Genomic DNA, 27,351 nt, shown 5'->3' with positions numbered 1-27,351 from the left:
GCGGTAATATAAGATAGAATATACTTGACCAAAATAGAGCGATGATGATAGAAAATGAACTGTAAAGACCAAGTACTAAAAGGATTTAAATAGATATAAATATAGAATATCAAATTAATTTTTCACATAGAAATTTTTAAATTGCTTTAAATATTACGTTACATGCATATCATTTGTATAATTAAATATTTAAATTTAATTCATATAATTAATTATATTAATTTTAATGTACTTTTTATATAAATTTCTAACGCGATTACAATTGATCTTAATGTTATAAATAATAACCATTATAAATTTACAATTTCTTTTTTTTACTTGATATTCTTGAACAAAAAATTTGATATTAATCTTTGTATTTATATATTTGGATATATAAAAAATATTTTAATAAACTAACGTGATAAATTATATATACATACGTGTGCAAAAGGTGTTATAATGTATCGAAATCAATTTTCATTCCATTGAAACTTTTATAATTCATGTGTCAAATAGAAATCTAGTTTCATATAAAAAAATTAAAAAATATTATCTTACTTGTGAGTACAGCCGTATAACGTTTTGCAAGGCAACTATATTCTTTCATAATAGCGATTTCGTTTTTATCTTTTAATCCATCATGTATCTCTTGAAGTTTTATCAACAAATTCTTAACCTGTATTATTTCAACAATTTTGAATATATTGTTTTCGTGTATATTCATAATATATATTAAAATTTATATTTTTTATAATCTTTATTCGACAAAAATGTTTTCTTTTTCTGTTACGCGATCAAACTATCAACTTATGAGTTATCATAAATTACCAATTCTACAAGTTACCAACTTACAGCTTCCATTTTGAGACTGAATAAGTTATATTTTATCGCAGAAATACTAAATAAACATGTGGAAGATAAAACTTTAACCACGAGGTTAGGAGTACATCTTAATGTAACAAATGTCGTAAGCTATAAGAAATAATTTTATTATAAAAATTTAAATTATACGAAACTACTCTTTTAAAGCAATGAACGAACTATCAATTTTATATAACTAAATGCTTGTTTATATATTTATACATAAAATGACTGAATTAAGATACATAATTATGATTATATACTATTATAATATATACTAATATCTGGTGTAAATAATTTATTATTTTATTAAAATATAATCAAGTCATATTCATGATATAGTAAAAATATAATAATATATATTATCATATAATAATTTTTACTATATTATAAACGCGACTTGATTATATATCTTAAAATAAAAAAATAAAATATAAATATAATAGTAGTGCCTTACCTGAAATATAATACTCGTCGTCAAAACACTAGACAAGACAATGAACTGAAATCGAGTTAGGTTCGATTGTTGTAAAGGCCACAAGCCAATAGTGAGTAACAGAAATCTGTTGAGTTTAAAATGCTGTGTTTCAAGACACATCATCTTTTTACAAAGTCCGGAGCACAAATAACTGCGAAAAAGTCGGCGAGGATATATGATTATTCCCTCCTTTTTCCATTGAAAAGGTATTTTATTACTTTTATCTCTAATATAAATTTTAGCACCAATTTCGTATAATTTCATGTAACGAAAACCGACACACACCAACTGTATACTGTGCGATAAAAGTAAAATATTCACAATTCAGTGTTTTTCGCAATAAATTCCTCAATTATACGATCGATTTGATGGGGGAGTAATTTCAGCAGGTGTTTATCATAAAAAAGAGGAGAAATTATTCATCGAGCAAATTGCTTGCGAAAGTAACGAAAGTCACGCATGCGTATTTGCTATTTCTTTCGTACAACATATGTTTCATTCTATTATCCTCATTCGTGACGTACACTTGGTCTTCCAGACGAATGTCATACATTATTTAGAACAACGGGATCTTTCCGGTAATAGAAGCTTACTATTTAAAAGAATCGATGACAAAGATAATATTAATATTTCAATTATTAATCACGCAATAAAAATTAAATTTTAAAAGCTAAATATCGATATGTTTGATGTATGATTTACCAATTATATATTGTTTTATATTTTTACATAAATCATTAGTACTTACTAATATTCACAGTTTCTCGCAATAAAGTTTCTAATTTTGCGATCGATTTAATAGCGGAAAAATTGCAGCAAATATTAATTTGCTGCTATCATAAGAAAAGATAAAAAAAAATTATTTATCTAACAATTATTGGCACGAATATTGCGTATGCGTATTTACTTTATACAATAAATTTTTCACATTTTATTCTATTGTTCGTATACTTGTGACATACATTTAACCTTCGAAACGAATATCATTCACTGTTGAGAATACATCAATCTCTTCTGGTAAAGCTCATACTAAATACTTTAAATAAGTCTAAATCTGTACATGGTATATGGTACATGGTATATGGTATATATCTTACATATTATTTATTTCATTAAAAATGTGCTTAAATAATTAAAAATTTATAGTCGCTAATAAAACTAGGTATTTGAAAATAATGTTTGACATGTGTCATTATGCAAAACACGAATGTTTAAAGATGTAACTTCAATAAAATCTGTTATTTGATATATAACATATGTTATAACTAATTTTATATTTCATCTTTAAGAATAATCATCTCCTTAACTTTATATAAGACATTTAAATAATCAAATTGTGTCTAAAGATAATATAATTTTTATTGGAGATTGATTTATTTCTTATATTTCTTTTGCAAACACACACACACACACATCATAAATTATTTATTATAAAAAAAATTAAATTATGAAAAATATTATAAATTATTGAAAAATTATGAATTATTTATTTAGAAATAATATAATAATACATACAATATTTTCAATAAAATAAAACTTCAAAATAATATCAAATTAAGTGATTTTAAGTATCAATTTTGTATTTAAAATTAAGTGCCAAATTTTTTAATGTATTGAAAATCTGTGTAATGTCTTTAATAAAATATATTTATATTTTTGGACATATCTCTTCTATCTTTTTAGGTACATACTATGAGATTAATAATAAACTATTTATAACTTTTAATGTAATATAATTCTGATTGTAATATATTGAGGTCTTATTAAATAAATCTTTTATAATTTATTCATTATTATTTGTTTTTTTATCTTATTATTGCGTTGAATATAAGAAAGTAAAATAGGAGACCGAAGCTTTTACCAACTGTAATGTATATTTGCATTGTATATCCTTAAATGTATGTTTTAATAATATATTTGTTGTATTTACCGTGGCGAAACACTCCAACGATCCGACAAAGATTCCACCGACACTTACAGTAAAATCTACGGCGCCTCTTTGCAACAGAAATAATATTATTTTTTGTATATGTAACGGAGTTACATTCCACTGAATATTATACCTAAGCAATCAAATATACAGATAGGATATATTATGTATTTCTACGAAATAACCTCTGCATTTAATAAAACAGTTTTTAAACATATGAGATTTTATATCATAATGTGTCTTACACAGTATTATAGATGTCATTATTGTGATCCGTTAGATCCTGTGCAATATAATTGGATAAAAACATATATATGATACCGGCAGTTATAAATATAAATGGGAAAACAAGTTCCATAACATCATCTCCGGATGATATAATCTGAGAAATCTAAAGTACAAGATCGCAATTATAACGAAATTATATCTGCACGTTTCTCACATTCTTTAACATTATACACAATAAAGTTATTCTTATTAATTGGCGAATGATTGATCTATATAAAGATAAAAAATCATATATTTTGTAAAATTAAAAATATTAACAAAAGAAGGAGAGAAAAAGTGAGAGAGAGATAGGGAAAAAAATATTCTCTTTCTTCATATACAGGGTTTACCAAAAGTGTGGAAACCCCTTAATATTTCGAAAAATACGCATTTTTAAAAAAAATGTTTCATACAAAAGTTATAGGGTTTTATGTGGCGCATTACACAGCAACATTATTATGACCTCGAATAGCGTTGTCAAGGTTATATGAAGGTCACCTCCAACTTTTTAAATGGGACACCCTATATGCTTTTGCATATTCTTGTAGCTTATCTCGAGAGCTTTCCAAAACACTATAATTAAGTTAGTTTTCATTAAGTACTTTCCGAGTTATGAGGCTTGAAATCATTTCTTAATTTTACATAAACCATAAAATATCTTGTAAAATATTCATTTTTCGATTATCTTACCTTAATACTTTTATGTACAAAATAATGAGAGGAATCAATTGATGTAAAGAAAACACACAGTTATTTTTAAGAAAAAATATGTAATTGTTAATTGCAAATTACATATTTAGAATACAAGAATATGCAAAAGCATATAGGGTGTCCCATTTAAAAAGTTGGAGGTGACCTTCACATAACCTTGACAACGCTATTCGAGGTCATAATAATGTTGCTGTGTAATGCGCCACCATAAAACCCTATAACTTATATGAAACATTTTTTTTAAAATGCGTATTTTTCGAAATATTAAGGGGTTTCCACACTTTTGGTAAACCCTGTATAGTACATACAATATATCTGAAATATATATGTATGTTGAATATTGTTTGAAAATAATGAATATAAAATAACATGATGCGAACTTACTTGAAAGAGACTGAGACTCAAAATGATCACTCCGATTATTATTAAACAGAATATCATTGTCTGAATTTTTGATACCAAAAGTCCGGATAATCTTTCAAGACAAAACAATTATTATTAGTCATATCATATATGTATACCGTGAAATACAGATACTAACTTCATAGCTTGCCGATGCATATCCACAGCACTAATTATTCCTTTCAATATTAAATTCTCTTTCTTCATTTTGATATTTTCTAGCGTATTGATGTGCATTGCGCGTTTAATACGATAACTGTAATTAATATTATTTATCGAATCATATTTTTTGCCTTTTGCCTTTTAAAATAAGCAGTAGATTTGTTCAAGATAACAAGAGATTTTTGTTTAGAATTCGAAATTTCATACTTATTTCTATGTTTGTTTCTTACCTGGAAATTCTAAACATACCACAGGTATGTTGAAGATACGCAATAAGCATTGCTCCTATTGCTAGTATTACAATCCACCCGATGCACATCGCCGCATTGAGGTGTAAGAGAATCAAGTGGAAATACTTTTCTTGATCTATAAAGTATTTTATTTTCATCGGTAAGTGACGTGATTGAGTTACGTTTATTGGATACGTAATTGGATAGAATATACTCGACCAAGATATAATGATGATAAAAGAAAGGCTGCAAATACTTAATACTAAAAGAATTTAAATTTGAAATCGTCATATTAATTTTCTTCACAATAACTTTTTAAATTGTTTGAAATATTACATCACAAATATATATTTATATAATAAATCATATAATTAATTTTACTTTTAATGTATTTTTTATATAAATTTCTAACGCAATTATAATCAATTTTAACCTCATAAAAAATTATTGTAAAAAAAAGTAATTGTAAAATTATTTTACAATTACTTCTTCGAACACATGTGATATTAATCTTTATATGCTTGTATATGAAGAATGTCTTAATAATGTATAATGAATTACACGTATACATACGTGTACAAAAATTGTTATAATGTATCGGAATCAATTTTCTGTCGATTGAAACTCTTATGACTCATATATCAAATAGTACACGTAATTAGATGTAAAAATTAAAAAAGTATTGTCTTACTTGTGAGTACAAGCGTACAACGTTTCGCATTGTAACTATATTCTTTTACAATAGCAATTTCATTTTTATCTTTTAATCTGTCATATATATCTTGAAGTTGCATCAATAAGTCCTCTATCTGTCATTTCAACCATTTTATGTGTATTATTTAAATGTGTATACTCATAATATGAAATAATTAAATATTGAAAATTATAATATAAAATTATATTCTTATATAATTTAATTAATTTATGTTAATATAAAATTATATTCTTTTATAATCTTCATTTTTTTTTACTCGATAAAAATGTTTTTTTCAGTCACGCGATTAAGTGAAAACTTGTAAACTATCAGTTTTTTCTTAAATTAAATTATTAATTTTAGAAGCTATAAAATTGATAATTTTATAGCTCAACTTACAGCTTCCATGTTGAAACAAAATAAACTATATTTTACCATCGGCATACTGAATAAACATATAGAAGACAAGACATTAATGACGAGATCCGGAGTACATTTTAATGTAACAAATGACATAAGCTGTAAGAAGCAATCTTATTACAAATTTACATTAAGAAATTACTCTTTCGAAGCAATAAACATATAAATTCTATAGTACTTCTTTATACATTTGTATACAAAATGATTGAATAAAGATGTGATACATAATTATAAATATTATTATTATATAATATTATAATATAACTGATGCTCTAATATTATATATCATTATGATATAGTTGATATTAACATTTTTTATTACTTAATTAAAATATCTTTAAATCAGGTGCATGATAAAAAATAATAAAAAATTATTATATGATTAATAATATAATGTTAAAATACAAAAAAAAATTATTATATGATTAATAATATAATGTTAAAATACAATGTAAAAGTAAAATCTAAACATAAAAAGTATTGCCATACCTGAAATATAATACTCGTCATCAGAATATTAAACAAAACAATAAACTGAAATCGTGTCAAGTTCGATTGCTGTAAAGGCCATAAGCCAATAATGAGTAGTAAAAATCTATTGAGCTTAAAATGCTGAGTCTCGAGATCGATCATTTCTTTATGAGGTTTGAAACACAAATAACTGCTATAAAATCGGCGAAAGTATTCAATTATCCTTCGGATATATTTTATTACTTCTTTTTTACGTAAATTTTCGTACAAATTACATATAATTTCGTGTAAACGGAAGCCGACACAATTATGTGTATGTATCGTGCGATAAAATATTCACAACTCAATGTTTTTCGCAATAAATTCCTCAATTATGCAATCGATTTGATGGAGAAGTAATTTCATGCGAATGCTTATCATAAAAAAGAGGAAAAATTATTTATCGAGAGAACATACCTAAAGTCACGCATGCGTATTCGCTACTTCTTTTGCACAACAAATTTACACGTTTCATTCTATTGTCCGCACTCGTGACGTACACTTGATCCCGCAGAATGTTATTCACAAATCAGAGCATGAAGTCTTTCCGGTAAGAAGCTTATACTTTAAAAGAGTCGATGACATTTATGCACCTACATGTCAAATTTTTAATTATCAATAACGCAATAAAAGTTAAATTTTACAAATCTAAATATCGAGATGTTTCATTTACCGACTGTTATTTTATTACATAAATCGTTATTACTTACGTCATTTTGATACATACTTAAGACACTTAAATTATCAATATTTATACCGAAAAATAATATGATTCTTATTGAACTTTATTTCTCAAATATTGATACTTCTTTGCACATTGGTCATTTAATAAAAATTAAATAATGAAAAATGTTTGGTGATACTAATATACTATTAATAATTTATAATTTATTTATTTAAATGTGATGTGACAATTCGTATATTGTAAATAGTGAAAATAAAACTTGAAAATTATGTAAAAAATAAATGAGTTTGTATCAGTATTTTATAAATGATTTCTTGAATGATTTGTTTTTCAATGGATTGAAATTCTATGTAATATATTTAATTAAACATATTTATATGTTCAAAAATATCTAATATCTTATTCAGATACAAACCATGGGATTAATTATAAATTTATTTCAACTTTTAAATATATTATAATTGTAATATTGAGATTTATTTAACTAAATTTTTGCTATTATAATTTAATCATTAGTATTTGTCTCTTCTTATTTTATAATTGCGCTGAAGATATAACAGTAAAATAGGAGACCGATGTTTTCACTAGCTGTAATGTTATTTGTAATATAATATAAAAAATGTATTTATACAAATGTATTATGTATATATCATATAATTCACTTATGATAATATATTTATAATCTTTACCGTGGCAAAACACTCCAACGACCCGACGAATAGTCCGCCGGCACATACAGTAAAATCTTTGGTGCCTCTTTGCAGCAAAAATAGTATCACTTTCTGTATATGTAACGGAGCTACATTCCACTGAACGTTATACCTACGCAATGGTATACAGATTAATATAGATATGAATATTTGAACGTGACAACATTAATTTCCGAGTTTAATAACTTTTAATATGCGAAACTTCTCAGAACAATTTCTTTAAAACAATGTTTCTTACACAGATGCAAAGATGTCATTATTGTGATCCGTTATATCTTGCGCAAGATAATTAGCTAGAAACATGTATATGATCATGACACCCATAATTATAATGGGAAATATAAACTCCTTAATATCACCTCCGATTGATATAATCTGAAAAATCTAAAACACAAGACAGTTGTAACGAATTTACATCTGCATTTCTCACGTTCTCTGAACATTATTTACAATAAATTTGTTCTTTTTAATTAGTGATTATGATTGATTTATATAAAGATCATATATTTTATTTCAAAATCATATGTTGTAAAATTAAATATATCATCAAGAACAAGAGTAAGAAAAAGAGAAAAAAAGAGAAAATCGATAGGATTATTTGTTTAAAAGTTAGGATTTTTTTCGGTGGCACATATGTCCCGGAGATATGAAAGGGATAAATTTATTCCCGATTAGTGATTTTAATCTTGATATATATTGTAAAAATCATGTCCTCGAATAACAAAAAGGTTGAGCCGTCGCTCATTGTTTATTAAAATGTTATTAAGAAAATATGTTGTTAAAATGTTATAAAGAAATATAAATAGATAAATATTCTTTCAACAAGATCAAATTTCAAAATATTCAAATATTCAGATAAGACTCAACTTCTGCAAATATTAATGATTTTGACATGTCACTCTTCCGATTAACATTTAGTAGCTTTTAGCCGCGTCACTTACTATTTATTAAAAAGTTATTAATAAAGAAAGTCGCATAAATAGAATATAGATTTCCTTGACATAGGTAGGTAATATGTACAGGGTGTTTCCACATACACATCATTAAGTCGGGTTGCCTATCTACTCACTCAGGGGCATGCTTGACTGGGCAGAATAAGATCAAAATGGGAATAAGGAAAAAGGAATCTGTTTTTATCATTCTATTATAATGAATAGTTGTGAAATTTAATAATATAAATAAAATATATATCTAATAATAAATAAAATAATAATAGATAAAATAACAAATAAAATTTAATAAACAAATTTGGACAAATATAATGAAAAATATATTAGATTTTTAAATATAATAAATTATAAAAACTCGATATAATCACTATTTTCTTCTAAACATAGAGCAATCCTGCTGAAAATGTCTCTCACTTGTTTTATCAGAAGAATGATCTCTGCCCATGGATCTTATGCCTATGACTTTTTTATGTAGAGCATCTTAAAAAATAAAATATATCACACCCTGCCGGAAAATGTAGAAATTCTTAAAAATAGAATTTGTAACGCATGTGCGGAGATTACTTCTCTCATGATAAGTCGCGTGAAAGAAAATTTCATGCGTAGAATTGTTTTATGTTTAGAAGAAGTTGGTGATTATATTGAACATTTATTGTAATTTATTACATTTAAAGATAAAAAATATTTGTCATTATAAGTATATTTTATTATATTCGTTCATTATATTTTTTACTATATTTGTTCAAATTTATTTATTAAATTTACGTTATTAATATATGTTAATATATATTAATATTTATTATTAATATTATAATTAAATGTTATAATGTGTTATTAAACAAATTTGTCAATTTATTAGAATTGAATATTTTATATATGTATATTATTATTATCTATATTATTAAAAATATATTATATATAAATATATAATATATATTATTAAATATATATTTTATTTATATTATTCAATTTCGTAATTATTTACTACAATAAAATGATAAGATTTCCCTTTCCTTACTCCCCGTTGAACTCGCATTCTAATCTTATTCAGCGAGTCTAATAAAGTATGCCCCTGACGATGGGCATCCCGACTTAATGATGTGTATGTTGCGGAAACACCCTGTATATATTGATCACAAAAAAATACTTTTTCATACTATCAAAGTAAGAGAATTTCGTTTCGCGTGGAAAGTTTAAAACCTATGTGGAACCATACAATAGACCACGTTTCGCACTGAAAATCAAAGGACGATGTGAAGTGGCTCTTGTTTCACGTGAAAAGTCGAAAATCCACGTGGAACCATATAAGATAGTTGTATATAGATTGAGATAAACATTTAATAAGAAACATTAATACATGTTTTTCAAACGTTTTATAAATGTTTTATAATAGACTTTAAATAAACGCCTTATAAAGAGATCTAATTTGAAAGATACAAAAATGTCTAATCGACCACATTTTATATACTTTTATAAGCTTTCAAAATATTTATCTATTAGGAACAAGATATTTTATATGTTATATGAAATTATAACAATATTATAAGATGGTTGCATTCTTTCAAATATATTACAATACTATGTTGTTATGATGTTTCGTTGCAATATTACAAAAAGCGGACTTAATATTGCTATAATTTTACAGAAATGATGCAACAAAGTTTTACAATCGATTTGCAATATTCTAATGTTTCAATAAAATTATTCTGCAATCTTTCTGTGCTATATGGGTGGTTTCTTAAAGGAAAATTTTTACATATAGTCTTTGCGTCATAATATATCTGTTTATAGAATACGTAAATAAAAAATAAAGACACTTTTTTTATAATTGAGATCCAGGCTATCAATTAAAAATCTGATAGATTTAATTGTTATTAAAGTGCGATGATCTAAAGTCTAAAGTGCTTTTAATTTAATCGACTCGCGTGTGTAGATACATAGAATACTATGCTGTTCCGGCGCGAGATGCTATCTGTGTCACTTGATTTTAAGTATTGTTTGAAAATAATGGATATAAGGATATATTCAAGACTTACTTGAAAAAAACTAAGACTCAAAGAGACTACTCCGGCCGTTATTAAGGAAAAGAACATTGGGTTAACTGTAGTTTCTAAAAGTCTGCATAATCTGTCAAGGCCAAAAAATATTAATAGATATTATATAGACATTACACACACACACACACACACACACACACACACACACACACACACACACACACACACACACACACACACACACACACACACACACACACACACACACACACACACACACACACACACACACACACACACACACACACACACACACACACACACACACACACACACACACACACACACACACACACACACACACACACACACACATATATATATATGTAAATGTATATCGTAGAGAATGAATTAAAGCATAATTACTTCATAGCTTGCCGATGAATATTGACAGCACAAATTATTCCTTTCAATGTTACATTCTCTTTCTTCGCTTTGATATTTTCTAGCACATCGATGTGCACTGCGCGTTTAATGCGATAACTGTAATTAATAAATAAATTTATCAAGCTTTATATCTCATTTTTACCTTCGTCAAATAATCGCTAGATTTGCTCAAGATAATAATATAATTTGAATCTCTAGATTGAAATTCTAAATTTCGCACTTATATCTATGTTCGTTTTTTACCTGGAAATTCTAAACATACCACAGAAATATTGAGTAAACGTAATAAGCATTGCTCCTATTGCTACTGTGACAGTTATTCCGATGCACAATAACATGATGATATGTAACTGAATCAAATAAAAATACTTATCTTGATCGATAAAGTATTCTATTTTAATTGGTAAATGACGTGATGGAGATATGTTCACGTTTAAAATAATATAGAGAATTCTCGACCAATGCATGCTTATTGCAGCAATGCATATGCAGCAAATGCCAAGTACTAAAAAGATTTATATACATATAGAAGCGTCGAATTAATTTTTCTCGCAGAAATTTTTTAAATTGATTTAGAATTTATATCATATACATATATAATATATTATATAAATATATATTTCTAACGCAATATTATAATTCATTTTAATCATACAGATAATAACTTTTAATAATTTTAAAATTCTTCCTCTTTTGTATTAGATTTTTTGGTTTAATATATTATTCTTTACATATTTGTATATGTGACAAATGTATTAATAAACTCTATCTCGATGTATAATATACATTCATAAAAATAAAGAATATCGTTATAATCTATTGGAATTAATTATTTGTCTGAAACTCTCTTACTCTTATTGAAACTCTTACACTCATATGTCCAATCTAAATAATGTATGTGCATTTGAAAATTAAGAAATATTATCTTACTTGTCAGTACTGTCGTGTAACGATTTGCATTACAACTATACCTTTTCATAATAGCGATTTCATTTTTATCTTCTAATCCATTACATATATTCCGAAGTTGCACCAATAAATCCTTCATCTATTATTTCAACAAAGTTGTATATATGTACACGCTGTTTTCATATATGTACGTGCGCGCATATATTGTACATATAATATTAAAAACTATATTTTTTACAAATTTTATATGACAGGAGTATTTTTTCTGTCTTGCGATCAAACTATCAACTTGTGAATTAGTTCTTATAATTATATATTATATTATATTATCAAATTTATAAACTATTAACTTACAGCTTCTATATTTAGATAAAATGAGTTGTATTTTGCAGCCCATATACCAGCAATAAAACATATGGAACACAAAACATTAATTAGATCCGTAGTACATTTTAATGTAATAAGTGTCATAAGCTATAAAAAATAATCTCATTACTAATTTACATCAGGAAATTATTCCTTTAAATCGATATACAAATTACAAATTCTATGTAATTAAATGTGTTTTATATATTTATATATAAATTGAGTGAATCAAATTGTGATACATAATTGTATTATATAGTACTAAAACTAATACTATAATAGTAATATAACTGACAAAAATATTTTTGAATTAAAATTATTTAATAATTAGAGATTTGGCTCAAATAATCAAAACATTAAAAAAGAAAATGGCATAAGAACCAACGCGATAGTTGGAGCGCAGAGAAGCAATAACACTTCTTTCTTTTTTCTTTTTTCAATATTAGTTTATTAAAAAACTCATATTACAACAACAGAAAGTGAACGTTTCTGATCATCTTTTGATAAAATTAAAATTATTTAAAATTATTTAATTAAAACATCTTCAAGTAAAGTATGCATGATATAGAAAAAATTAAATTATTAAATCATAATGTATTAACATCTAATGAAATAATAAATTAAAATACGTATATGAAGAGTATTGCCTTACCTGAAGTATGACAATCGTCATTATTGCACTAGATAAAATAACAAACTGTAATCGTGTTAGATTCGATTGTTGTAAAGGCCATAAGCCAACAATGAGTAATAGATATCTATTGAGTTTAAAATGCTGAATCTCAAGATCGATCATTTCTTTATGAAGTTTGGAGCTCAAATAACTGTGATAAAGTTGGTAAATTCGCCTATCCTTTCTTTTTTCCATTGAAAGACTAGATATTTTATTATTTTTTCTCTTTCACGTATAATTTTTTGTATAATTTTATATAATTTCGTGTAATATAAGTCGACACTATTATGTGACGCGGATAAAATAAAATATTAAAAATTTTTAAGAATAAAGTTCCTAATTATACGATCGATTTGATAGTGGAGTAATTTCGGTGCTTATTTACTATAAGAAAATAGGAGAAATTATTTATCGAGCGACAATACTTAAAGTCGTGCATGCGTATTCGCTACTTTTTTTGTACAACAAATTTACACGTTTCATTCTATTGTCCGCACTCGTGACGTACACTTGGTCCCGACAAATGTTATTCACAATTCAGAGCATGGTCTTTCCGATAAGAAGCTTATACTTTAAAAGAGTCGATGACATTTGTGCACCTATATGTCAAACTTTTAATTATCAATAACGCAATAGAAGTTAAATTTTACAAAACTAAATATCGATTTGTTTCATTTACCGACTGTTATTTTATATGTTTACATAAATCATTATTACTTACGGTATTTTGCTACATACATAACACACTTAAATTATCAATACTTATATCGAAAAATAATATGATTCTTATCGAACATTATTTTAAATATTAATATTTCTTGGCTTCATTGGTCATTTAATAAAAATTAAGTAATGAAAAATGTTTAGCAATATACTAGTATTAATAATTTGTAATTTATTTATTCAAATGTGATGTGACAATTCCTATATATTGTAAATAGTGGAAAAATAAAACTTAGGAATTATATAAAAATAAATGAGTTTATATCAATATTTTATAATTGATTTCTTGAATGGTTTATTTTTCGATGCATTGAAATTCTATGTAATATATTTAATTAAACATATTTATATGTTCAAAAATATCTAATATCTTATTCAGGTACAAATCATGGGATAAATTATAAATTCATTTCAACTTTTAATTCTATTATAATTGTAATATTGAAATTTATTTAACTAAATTTTTGCTTTTACAATTTAATCGTTACTTTACTACTTACTATTTGTCTCTTCTTATTTTATAATTGCGTTGAAGATATAACAGTAAAATAAGAGACCGATGCTTTCACTAACTGTAATGTTATTTGTAATATATTATCTAAAATGTATTTGTATATCATAATTTACTTATGATAATATATTTATAATCTTTACTGTGGCAAAACACTCCAACGATCCGACGAATAGTCCGCCGGCACATACAGTAAAATCTTTGGTGCCTCTTTGCAGCAGAAATAGTATCACTTTCTGTATATGTAGCGGAGCTACATTCCATTGAACGTTATACCTACGTAATGGTATACAGATTAATGTAGATACGAATATTTTAACGCAAGAGCATTAATTTCCGAGTTTAATAACTTTTAACATGCGAAACTTCTCACAACAATATGTTTAAAATAACGTTTCTTACACAGATGCAAAAATGTCACTATTGTGATCCGTTATATCTTGTGCAATATAATTAGCTAGAAACATGTATATGATACTGATAGTTAAAAATAGAATAGGCAGTATAAACTCCTTGACATCACCTCCGGTTAACATAATCTGAAAGATCTAAAATACAAGACAGTTGTAACGAATTTGCATACATCTGCATTTTTCACGTACGTGCTCTGAACATTATTTATAATAAATTTCTTCTTTTTAATTAGTGATTATTATTGATTTATATAAAGATAACAAATCGTTTATTTTGTAAAACTAAATCTATCAAGAACAAGAGTAAGAAAAAGAGGGAAAAAGAGAAAATCAATAGGATTATTTGCTTAAAAGGTAGAATTCTTTCGAGGGCACACGAGTCGCGGAAGTACAAAAGGAATTAATTCACTCTCGATTAGTGATTTTAATCTTGATATATATTGTAAAAAGCATGTCCTCGAATAACAAAAAGGTTGTGCCGTCGCTGATTATCTATTAAAATGTTCTTAAAAGATATGTTATTAAAATGTTATTAAGGAATGTATATAGATAAATATTCTCTCAAATGTAAGATCAAACTTCAAAATATTCAAATATTCAAATAAGACTCAACTTCTGCAAATATTAATAACTTTAACGTATATTATGCAGGTCACTCTTCCGATTAACATTTAGTAGCTTTTAGCCGCGTCACTTACTATTTATTAAAAAGTTATCAATAAAGAAAGTCGCATAAATAGAATATAGATTTCCTTGACATCTATAAGTAGGTAATATATATATATTAATCACGAAAAAATACTTTTTCATACTATCAAAGTAAGAGAATTTTGTTTTGCGTGAAAAGATAAAAACCGTGGAACCATACAATGGACCTCGTCTCGCACTGAAAATCAGAGGACGTGAAGTGGATCTCGTTTCACGTGAAAAGTCGGAAATCCACGTGGAACCATATAAGATACAGATAGTATACAAATTGAGATAAAGATTTAAGAAACATTAATATATGTTTTTTTAAACGTTTTATAAACGGTTAATAGACTTTAAATAAACGTCTTATAGAGAAATTTAATTTGAAAGATACAAAACGTCTAATCGATCACATCTTATTTTTATAAGTTTCCAAAATATTAAGAAGAGAGAGAGAGGGAGAGAGAGAGAGAGAAGGATATTTTATATATTATATAAAATTATAACAATATTATAAGATGGTTGCATTCTTTCAAATATATCACAATGCTACATGTTGTTATGATATTTCATTGCAATATTATAAAAAACGGATTTAACGTTGCCACAATTTTACAGAAATAATGCAACAAAGTTTCGCAATCGATTTGCAATATTGCAATGTTTAAATAAAATTAATCTGCAATCTTTCTGTGCTATATGTATGGTTTCTTAAAGAAAAATTTTTACGTCTAGTCTTTGCGTCATAATAAATTTGCTTATAGAATACGTAAATAAAAAATAAAGACACTTTCTTGTAATTGAGATCCTACCTATCAATTAAGAATTCAATAGATTTAGCTGTTATTAAAGTGCGATTTAATCTAAAGTATAAAGTGCTCTTAATTTAATCGACTCGCGTGTGTAGATATATAGAATACTATTCTGTTCCGGCGCGAGATACTATCTGTGTATCTTGATTTTAAGTATTGAAAATAGTGGATATAAGGACTTACTTGAAAGATAGTAAGACTCAAGGAAACTACTCCGGTCGTTATTAAGGAAAAGAACATTGGGTTAACTGTAGTTTCTAAAAGTCTGCATAATCTGTCAAGATAAAAAAATATTAATAGATATTATGTTATATAGACATATACATATATACATATATATATATATATATATATATATATATACATACATACATACATACATATATGGATATCGTAGATAATGGATTACTAAAGCGTAATTACTTTATAGCTTGCCGATGAATATTAACAGCACAAATTATTCCTTTCAATGTTAAATTCTCTTTCTTCGCTTTAATATTTTCAAGCATATCGATGTGCACTGCGCGTTTAATGCGATAACTGTAATTAATATATTTATCGAGCTTTATATCTCATTTTTGCCTTCGTCAAATAATCGCTAGATTTGCTCAAGATAATAATATAATTTGAAACTCCAGTTTGAAACTCGAAATTTCGCATTTATATGTATGATTGTTTTTTACCTGGAAATTCTAAACATACCACAGAAATATTGAGTAAACGTAATAAGCATCGCTCCTATTGCTACTGTTACAGTTATTCCGATAGACAATAACATGATGATATGTAACTGAATCAAATAAAAATACTTATCTTGATCGATAAAGTATTCTATTTTAATCGGTAGGCGACGTGATGGAGATATGTTCACGTTTAAAATAATATACAGAATTCTCGACCAATACATGCTTATTGTAGCAATGAATATGCTGCAAATGCCAAGTACTAAAAGGATTTATATATAGAAGCGTCGAATTAATTTTTCTCGCAGAAATTTTTTAAATTGATATAGAATTTATATCATATACATATATAATATATTATATAAATATATATTTCTAACGCAATATTATAATTCATTTCAATCATACAGATAATAACTTTTAATAATTTTAAAACTTCCTCTTTTGTATTAGATTTTCTGGTTTAATATATTAGTCTTTACATGTTTGCATATGTGACAAATGTATTAATAAACTATCTCGGTATAATATACATTCATAAGGATACAGAATGTCGTTATAATCTACTGAAATTAATTATTTGTCTGAAACCCTCTTACTCTTATTGAAACTCTTACACTCATATGTCCAATCTAAATAATGTATGTGCATATGAAAATTAAGAAATATTATCTTACTTGTCAGTACTGTCGTGTAACGATTTGCATTACAACTATACCTTTTCATAATAGCGATTTCATTTTTATCTTCTAATCCATTACACATATTCCGAAGTTGCACCAATAAATCCTTCATCTGTCATTTCAGCAAAGTTGTATATATGTATACGCTGTTTTCATATATGTATGTGCGGGCATATGTTGTACAGTAGGCGCCAATAATGCCTTGACAAATCAAATTGATCACATTCGAGGCTAATAATAACTGGATGCATCACATCAAGTTATGCATCACGAATTAGGAAAGGAATCGAGTTCGTCTTAAAATTATGTCTACAATTTTTTATAAATTGCATTTGAAACTGTTAAACAGATGTGTGTGGATACAATTCCAAAATAATGTTGCCGGTTCTTTTTGGAACTAATAATCATGATGCATGAATAGCTTGACGTAATGTGTCTAATTATTATTTGTCCCGAATACGACGAATTACATTTGTTAAAGCATTATTGGCGCCTACTGTATATAATATTAAAAACTATATTTTTTATCAATTTTATACGACAGGAGTATTTTTTCTATCTTGTAATGAAACTGTCAACTTGAACTTAACTTGTAATCTACTGTGAACTCTATCAGTTCTTATAATTATATATTATATTATATTATCAAATCTATAAACTATTAACTTACAGCTTCCATATTTAAATAAAATGAGTTGTATTTTGCAGCCCATACACCAGCAATAAAACATATGGAACACAAAACATTAATTATATCCGTTTTACATCTTAATGTAATAAATGTCATAAGCTATAAAAAATAATCTTATTACTAATTTACATTATAGAATTATTCCTTTAAATCGATATACAAATTATAAATTCTACGTAATTAGATATTTTTTTTTATATATTTATATATAATTTGAAAGTGAATCAAATTGTGATACATAATTATATTATATAGTACTATAATATAACTGACATTAATATCTTTGAATTAAAATTATTTAATTAAAACATTTTCAAGTAAAGAGAGAGAGTGTGCATGATATAGAAAAAAATTATTAAACCATAATGTGTTAAAATGTAATGAAAAACTAAAATATAACATATGAAGAATATTGCCTTACTTGAAGTATAATAGTCGTCGTTATTGCACTAGATAAAACAGCAAACTGTAATCGTGTTAGATTCGATTGTTGTAAAGGCCATAAGCCAACAATGAGTAACAGATATCTGTTGAGTTTAAAATGCTGAATCTCAAGATCGATCATTTCTTTATGAGGTTTGGAGCACAAATAACTGTGATAAAGTTGGTAGATTTGCCTATTCTTTCTTTTTTCTATTGAAAGACTAAATATTTTATTATTTTTTCTCTTTTGCGTATAAATTTTTGTATAATCTTATATAATTTCGTGTAATATAAGTCGACACTATTATGTGACGCGGATAAAATAAAATATTTAAAATTTTTAAGAATAAAGTTCCTAATTATACGATCGATTTGATAGTGGAGTAATTTCGGTGCTTATTTACTATAAGAAAATAGGAGAAATTATTTATCGAGCGACAATACCTAAAGTCGCGCATGCGTATTCGCTACTTTTTTTGCACAACAAATTGACACGTTTCATTCTATTGTCCGCACTCGTGACGTACACTTGGTCTTCCAGACAACTGTCAGTCACTGAGCCGTAAGAAGCTGGTACGAAGCTTATATTTATTTAGAAAAGTTGATGATATCCATGCATGTATATATTAAACTTTTAATTAACAATGAAAGTTATTATATTAACATTTGAAAAATTAATTATCAACATGTTGCAATTACCAACAGTTTTTATATTTGTATAAATTTTTATTATTTACGTCATCAAATGAACGCTTAACTTTGTAGACGCTAACAGTAAGAGTAAATTGAACATTTGAAAATAATGTTTGACATATTTTTCATTATATAAATCGTATATATGAAAAATCTAAATATTTATAGACAACGTAACGTCAAATCTGTTATTTGATATATAGTATATATGTATATCCACTCGTGCTTACATATTCTATCTCTTTTATCGCGTACTACATCAAGTTTAACTAAATAATTTATAACCCTGTGTACTTTGTTACGTTTTGCAGGCGCACCATTATGTTTACCGCGATTACAATCGTGGGAGGCTAGTTGTAATATGAAAATGAATAAGCCAGCGATATGTCATGGCGATGATCATTCCTGTTGTACAACACGATGCGGTTTTTAAGATTGTATCTTCCCACTCGCGTAGCGAATTAAAACAATCCGCGTCGTGCTCCGATGCAAAACCTGTAAATCATCCATGGTTTACTGTGACGTCATCTTTCCTGCCATTGCATCCATGTTGCTACGTTCAAACACGCGCGACGATTAATCCAGTCGGCCGTGCCATAAATCGGGGTAAATACTTTATACTCTTATAAATACTCTTATAAATACTTTATACTCTTTCCACGCGGATATTTTGTTTGCCGCAGCGACGCGTTGAAAAATATTGGGCGAATGGAAACGGAAAAGCAACGAAACAGGACAGCCAACTAATGGCTCTTCATCTTTTCTCACTAGCGTTAATGAGAGTCTCCAATGTACTTAAATGTAGTATAAAAGGGATAAGGCAAAAATATATATATAATTTACGAGATATTTTTTTTTATATTTTCATTTGACAATTTTACATAAACTACGAGATATTTCATAAAATATTAATTTTTTAATTATCTCGCCTCAATACTTTTGAAATTAATAGGCATAAAGAAAATACAAATATGAAAATTATTTCGACATTATTTATTCCTATAGTTCTATAACTTCAAAAGTCAATATCTTTTCAACGAAGCGTTTGCGAGCCAACTTCCAGATAAAATTTTTATTTGTTTTGAGATTCTGAATTCATATTTTAAGTTTCGCCATTTAACCCGGAAACACCCTGTATATGTATATATATATATATATATATATATATATATATATATATATGTATATATGTATGTACATATGTATATATGTTCATATGTATATATTCGCGACTTAAAAACTCGCGCATGTAAAGCTACGTTTATTCGAGAAATTCTTTGAAGGAATCTTACGCCTGTCGATTTGTTTCCAATTTTACACCTTGCATCGCGTTCTCGTCACAGACAGGATGTAAAACGAAAGAGAAAGAATTCCGCAGAAAAATCAAAGAAGAGCGAGTAACCGAAGTTTTTAATTTACGTCGACGATGGCAAGAACGCGCAAAAACGTGGAATTTGGAGAGGGAGAGAAACATTCTCCCGATCGGATACAGTCCCTCATTTCACTCTCGTATTCAAATATGTACTTCGAGTATTATTACTAACACGCGCGCACTTCTCGCGCCGCTAAAACTCTCGTAATTGCAAGAATCCTTCAGCGATCCTTCCCGCCGCGCGTTTTTCCACCATCCTCGGTTCTTTTCCAACCTGGTTTTATTTCCGCCGTTTTTTATTGCTCGACCGATTAGCAAACTCGCGCGAGAATGTTATAAAAATATATTAAATTATAAAAAAAGGTCAGTAATAAATTAACAATGTACATATAATTTATTTTAAAAAATGTGACAATTCATATATGTATAGTAAATAATAAAGTTAAAATTTGTGTATTTACTAAAATTGAATTTTTTGTATCAGTATTTTATATTTGATTTTGAATTTTTTGTTTCCTGGTGCCTTGAAATTTTATGTAACATATTTGATTGTTACATATTTATATGCTTGGATGTCTATTTAGGTGTAAACTGTGATACTAACTTAATAATGGATTATTTTTAACTCTGAAATGTATTACAATTATAATATTGAAGTTTAGTTAACTAAATTTTTGCCAAATTATAATTTGTTCCTTATGATTTCTCTTCTTACCTTATTATTGCGTTGAATACATAACAGTAAAATAAGAAAATGAAGTTTTCAACAGCTGCAATGTTTATTTGAAATATATTGTCTTGAATGTGTGTATATTTTAAAAATATATTTATTATTTTTACCGTGGCAAAACATTCCAAAGATGCGACAAATAATCCACCGATACATAAAGTAAAATCTTTGGAACCTCTTTGCAGCAGAAATAGTATCAGTTTCTGTATATGTAACGGAGCTGCATACCATTGAACGTCACATCTAAATCATCATCAATCATGTATATACGATATATACGGTGTATTTATACGCGACAATGACTTCTGCATTTAATAAAACAAGTTTTAATATGTAAGATATCAATTTGTATAAAACATATTTACACAGTAGCAAAGATGTCATTATTGTGATCCGTGACATCTTGTGCGAAATAATTGGCTACAAACATGTATATAATAAGCCCAGTTACATATACAGAGGGAAATATAAATTCCTCGAAGTCATCTCCGACTGACATAATCTGAAAAATCTAAAACATATGATCATAGTTGTAACGAAATTACATCTGTATTTCCTATGCTTTCTGAAAATTATTCATTACAATTCTATTTTTATTAATTTGCGAACGATAGCGATTGATTTATATAGTGATAAAAATTGTATATTTTATAAAATCAAAGATATCATGAAGAAAAAGAGAATTATAGTATTTTGAAAATCTCTCGAAATAAGCCACAAGAATAATGCAATAAAAAAAAAATAGGGAATTCTGTTAAAAAAATTTCAAATGATTTTGCCCTGAGGGACGCTATCCAAGTTCAAACTAAATAAAATCAGTAAATAGATCGTTTTAAGCCCTACAATTTTTGTCTGAAACATTTTTCTATAGGACCACTATTTTCGGAAATAATTGGCCGTTTCCAGAGTTTTAAATCATCCTGTATATATATATATATATATATATATATATATATATATATATATATATATATATATATATATATATATATACATATAACTCTGGAAACGGCCAATTATTTCCGAAAATAGTGGTCCTATAGAAAAATGTTTCAGACATGATTGAAGTAAGATGTGTTTATCTTACTTTTAATTAAAAAAAAAAAAATATATATATATATATATATTTTTTTTTTATTAAATGTAAGATAAACACATCTTACTTCAATCATTACAAACTGCGTTAAATATACAATTAACATACACTTAAAATATCAAATATATAAAGAAATAATATTCAATATAAATACATTTTACAATAAACAGTATATGTAAATTTAAAATTATTTTAATAAACAGATGTATAGTTTATAAATTATTGAGTAAATATAGATATTGCAGGAAATTTGCGTGCTTACAAAAAAATGAATCTATACATTTTTCTTAATATATTATTTTTAAATAATTAGAACAAATAATCATTTAATTATTATTTCTTATTTTAATATTTAATATATTTATGATCAATAAATCATCTGTGCATATAGTCTTACGTAAGATGCAAGATATTTTCCGTATACTTTTACGTGTGCAAGATAATTCGCGTAATAACATCAACTTTTTCATACTTTCAAATTTTTATTTTTATTAATTTATAATCTCGGAAAGTTGCCAAATCTCAGAACTGTCAAAGAACTATTGATGCAGTCTTCTATCAATTCATTGAAACTGCATCGCAATATATGTCTGCTAGAACACGTAGAGCGAAAATAAAGACACTTTCCTTATAATCGAGATCTAAATTATCAATTAATAATTCGATCGATTCAGTTGTTAATTTAGGTCCGATAATTTGAAATATTCTCAACTAGCCGACTCGCGCGCGCGCATATATAAATACACGAGATGCTTCGCTATTCCGGCACGAAATACCGAATTTCTTGATATTTTATATTGTTTGAGAACAGTAAAAACTTACTACGACTAACACACAACTTACTCGAAAGAGATTAAGACTTAAAGTGACCACTCCAAGCATTATGAAACAAAACATTATTGTCTCCACTGTGGACAACAAAAGACTGCATAATCTATCAAGATCAAGGAATATTTTATTAGACAGACACACACACACACACACACACACACACACACACACACACACACACACACACACACACACACACACACACACACACACATGTATATAAAATATATGATAAAGATCGAATCAACGCTCGTGAGAGAGTACATCATAACAAACTGAACAAAGAAGTCCTTTACTATTTTGCAGTTTTTGCATTAATTATTGATATATTAATTAAAAAGGATTAGCTATAATGAGTACGCATTTTTCACGGCTAGATCATAGGATGTATGCAAATGGCGAATGTCCCACGGCAACGAAAAGATGAGAATCGGAATGCGTACAGCTAAACTTTCTATTGCCATTCAGTGCAAGCACACCTAAAGCACGCATCTCATGATTTAGCTTTAGCGCAAAATGCGCACTGTATTCTGACTCTTATCTTTCCATTGTCATGTGACACTGCCATGTTTAGAGCACACATTCCATGCAATGATGTCAGATTTCGGCCTTTCGGTAGCATGCAGTAGCATGGAGGGGGTAATAAAAGGAGATAAAACATGATTCTTTCTGGCTCTTTTCTCGGACATATGTATATACTACATATATATATATATATATATATATATATATATATATGAGTATCGAATATACTAACTTCATAGCTTGACGATGCATATCTACAGCACTAATTATTCCTTCCAATATTAAATTCCCTTTCTTCGCTTTAATATTTTGTAGCATATTGATGTGCACTGCGCGTTTAATGCGAAAACTATAATCAATATATTCATCAGCTATATAGCTGTTTCTTTGTTTCCATCAAATTAGCATTTAATTTATTCACAATAACAATAAAATTTTGTCAAAATTTAAAATTTTATATAATGTTTGTTTCTTACCTGGAAATTCTAAACATACCACAGATATATTGAAGACACGCAATATATATTGTTCCTATCGCTATCAATGCAATTACTCCAATGCATGCTGCCATACTTATATGTAATGAAATCAAATAAGAGTACTTTTCCTGATCGATAAAATATTCCATTCTAATCGGCCGGCGATTTGATAGAGATACATTCATAGGTAAAATAATATAGAGAATTTTCGGAGATAGAACAATGACACTAGAAAATGAAACACAAACGGCAAGAACTAAAAAAATTTATAAAATTATTTTTTTTCGCAAAAATTTTTTAAATTGATTTTGTTGTTATATTAACATACATATGTACCATTAATATAATTAAATTTGACATATAAATTTCTAATCGCATTTAAGATATTATTTTTCCATTTGAGTTACGCAAGTAACAAAAGTTGTAATTTTGGAATTTTATTTCTGTTTGACTTTTTTTTAGACATATTACATTTGATATTAATCTTTATATATTTGCATGTCTGACAAGTGTTTTAAACTCTGATAACATGTGATGCATTACTCACATAAACATGTGACGAAATTATTATAATGCATCGAAATTAATATTGTTTTTATTGAGACTTATATAACTCATGTTTCAAATAGAAAATGTATGCGCAGGAAATTAAAAAATATTGCTTACTTGTCAATATAAATGTATAACGTTTTGCATTGCAACTATATTTTTTCATAATAGCGATTTCGTTTTTATCCTTTAATCCGTTATATATATTCTGAAGTTGAACCAATAAATCCTTCATCTATCATGTACCAAAATTGTGGATATTGTTTTGATATGTATATGTTTCATATGCACATGAAATGAATATATGTACATAATATCAAAGTATAATTATAATTTTATTAAAGTATAAGAGTATAATTTTTAATTTCGAAAAAATGTATTATCGCGCGATCACACAAGCTATCAGCTTGTGAACTATCATTTTTTATAAATTATCAATTTTATAAGCGATCAACTTACAGTTTCTATATTAAGGAAAAATAGATTGTATTTTATCCCGCAAATACTAAACATAAATACGTAAGACAAAACAGAAACGACGCCGTCTGGAGTACATTTTGTTGTAAAAAGTGTCATAACCTGTAAGATATAATCTTATTACAAATCTACATTATAAAAATTTACTCTTTTAAAGCGGTGAACGGATTATAAATACTGCATACATAGTTGCTTGTTTTTACACATTTGTATGTAAATTGATTGAATCATGATGTGATACATAATTATATTATATACTATTATAATATAGCATATATAGCTGATGTAAATATTTTGTAATTAAAATTATTTAATTAAAATATTTTCGAGTAATGTGCATGATATAGTAAAATATTATTACGTGTAGTATACTAAAATATATTGGAAAAATAATATAAAATTTAATCTAAACATAAAAAGTTTATATTACCACATACCTGACATATAATAGATGTTATATAAACAATAGACAAGAAAATAAACTGAAATCGAGTTAGGTTCGATTGTTGTAAAGGCCACAAGCCAATAAGGAGTAACAGAATTCTAATAAGTTTCCAATGCTGACTGTCGATCATCTCTTTACGAGGTTTGGAACACAAATAACAGCAGGCTGATTCGTTTATCTTCCCCTTTTTCCATTGATCAATTAGATATTTTGTTACCTTTTTCTTACGGTGTAATTTTTTGTAGCAATTTCATATAATTTCGTGTAAGTTAATACAAGCCAATACAACTATACAACGTGATAAAAATAAAATATTCAGTTTCTCGCAATAATGTCCCTAATTATGCGATCGAATTGATAGCGGGAAAATTGCGGCGGGTGCTTATAATAAGAGAAAATAAAGAAAAACAATTTTTATAGGAAAAATAAATGGGTGCAAGTCGCTCATGCGTATTAGACATTTCTTTTGTGCAGCAAATTTACACGTCTCATTCTATTGTCCGCATTCGTGACGTACACTTGGTCTTCCAGAATGTTATTCACTATCCAAAGCAGGAGCTTTTCAGTAAGAAGCTTATATCATTTAAAAGAGTCGATCTATGCATGCTATATATTAAACTTCTAATTAGCAAGTGATGTGATGACAGTTACCATTTAAAAAGCTAAACATTGACATTGCTATTCTCAACAGTTGCTATTATCGACAATGTTATATATGTTTATTGTTATATATGTTTATATAAATTTTTATGACCTACATCACTTTTACCAAATGAATGCCTAAACTTTACGGACGCTAACAGTAAGAATAAATAGGATATTTGAAAATGTTTGGCATGTCTCATTATACAATTCATGTATATGAAAAATCTAAATGCTTATAGACAACGTAACCTTAATCAAATCTATTATTTGATATATAGCATGTATAATAGATAATAGTTTTATATATATATATGCCATTTTTTTAAGATTCTTTTATAGTTTTACATACATAGGACACGTAAAAAAATTACCATTATATTTAAACATAATAACATTCTCATTGAAGGCAATATTTCTGAAATCTTAATATTTTTTTTGCTTTCATTCATTCATTCATTCATTTCTTTCATTTTGTACTACCATTTTTGGAACTTTA

At 26.7% G+C, this 27,351-nt stretch overlaps 6 protein-coding genes across 13 annotated transcripts in view; 1 reads left to right on the top strand and 5 right to left on the bottom strand.

Moving 5' to 3' along the window:
• Nucleotides 1-1,444, bottom strand: part of LOC145976118 (odorant receptor 9a-like) — a 3,411-nt gene extending 1,967 nt beyond the window's left edge. The window contains exons 1-4 of the mRNA XM_083107093.1: nt 1,301-1,444; nt 835-954; nt 541-658; nt 1-75 (exon numbers count right to left, since the gene is read on the bottom strand). The exon at nt 1-75 is cut by the window's left edge and continues 187 nt beyond it. Coding sequence (XP_082963219.1) covers nt 1-75; nt 541-658; nt 835-954; nt 1,301-1,444 — 457 coding nt within the window. The remainder of the gene's footprint in view (nt 76-540; nt 659-834; nt 955-1,300) is intronic.
• Slob (Slowpoke binding protein) overlaps nt 1-27,351 on the top strand; it is a 357,719-nt gene that overhangs the window by 204,055 nt on the left and 126,313 nt on the right. The window lies entirely within an intron of this gene.
• LOC145976144 (uncharacterized) lies at nt 3,072-5,825 on the bottom strand. The gene is made up of 7 exons (XM_083107119.1): nt 5,715-5,825; nt 5,024-5,159; nt 4,771-4,887; nt 4,614-4,704; nt 3,497-3,642; nt 3,252-3,384; nt 3,072-3,185 (listed from the first exon to the last, which is right to left on the bottom strand). Exons 1-7 carry the CDS (start codon nt 5,815-5,817, stop codon nt 3,135-3,137), a joined length of 777 nt encoding a protein of 258 aa, XP_082963245.1. The 5' UTR covers nt 5,818-5,825; the 3' UTR covers nt 3,072-3,134.
• On the bottom strand, nt 7,669-13,507 carry LOC145976113 (odorant receptor 94b-like). The gene is made up of 9 exons (XM_083107087.1): nt 13,364-13,507; nt 12,700-12,819; nt 12,367-12,484; nt 11,680-11,941; nt 11,416-11,532; nt 11,029-11,119; nt 8,281-8,426; nt 8,022-8,154; nt 7,669-7,920 (listed from the first exon to the last, which is right to left on the bottom strand). The coding sequence occupies exons 1-9, from the start codon at nt 13,505-13,507 to the stop codon at nt 7,867-7,869; spliced, it is 1,185 nt and encodes a 394-aa protein (XP_082963213.1). The 3' UTR covers nt 7,669-7,866.
• LOC145976116 (uncharacterized) lies at nt 14,596-19,155 on the bottom strand. The gene is made up of 9 exons (XM_083107091.1): nt 19,012-19,155; nt 18,570-18,689; nt 17,894-18,011; nt 17,217-17,478; nt 16,957-17,073; nt 16,717-16,807; nt 15,021-15,166; nt 14,762-14,894; nt 14,596-14,679 (listed from the first exon to the last, which is right to left on the bottom strand). The coding sequence occupies exons 1-9, from the start codon at nt 19,153-19,155 to the stop codon at nt 14,626-14,628; spliced, it is 1,185 nt and encodes a 394-aa protein (XP_082963217.1). The 3' UTR covers nt 14,596-14,625.
• LOC145976138 (uncharacterized) lies at nt 21,761-26,358 on the bottom strand. Its single transcript, XM_083107112.1, has 9 exons — nt 26,203-26,358; nt 25,748-25,867; nt 25,406-25,523; nt 24,737-24,995; nt 24,493-24,609; nt 23,748-23,838; nt 22,174-22,319; nt 21,919-22,051; nt 21,761-21,848 (listed from the first exon to the last, which is right to left on the bottom strand). Exons 1-9 carry the CDS (start codon nt 26,338-26,340, stop codon nt 21,798-21,800), a joined length of 1,173 nt encoding a protein of 390 aa, XP_082963238.1. The 5' UTR covers nt 26,341-26,358; the 3' UTR covers nt 21,761-21,797.

Source organism: Camponotus vicinus, unplaced genomic scaffold (assembly GCF_025532165.1).
Source record: "Camponotus vicinus isolate PSW18456_S1 unplaced genomic scaffold, iyCamVici1.0 SCAF_8, whole genome shotgun sequence".
In the NCBI taxonomy this organism is placed as follows: domain Eukaryota; kingdom Metazoa; phylum Arthropoda; class Insecta; order Hymenoptera; family Formicidae; genus Camponotus; species Camponotus vicinus.
Note: the sequence above shows the minus strand (reverse complement) of the source record. Positions and strands in the feature narration are given on the sequence as shown.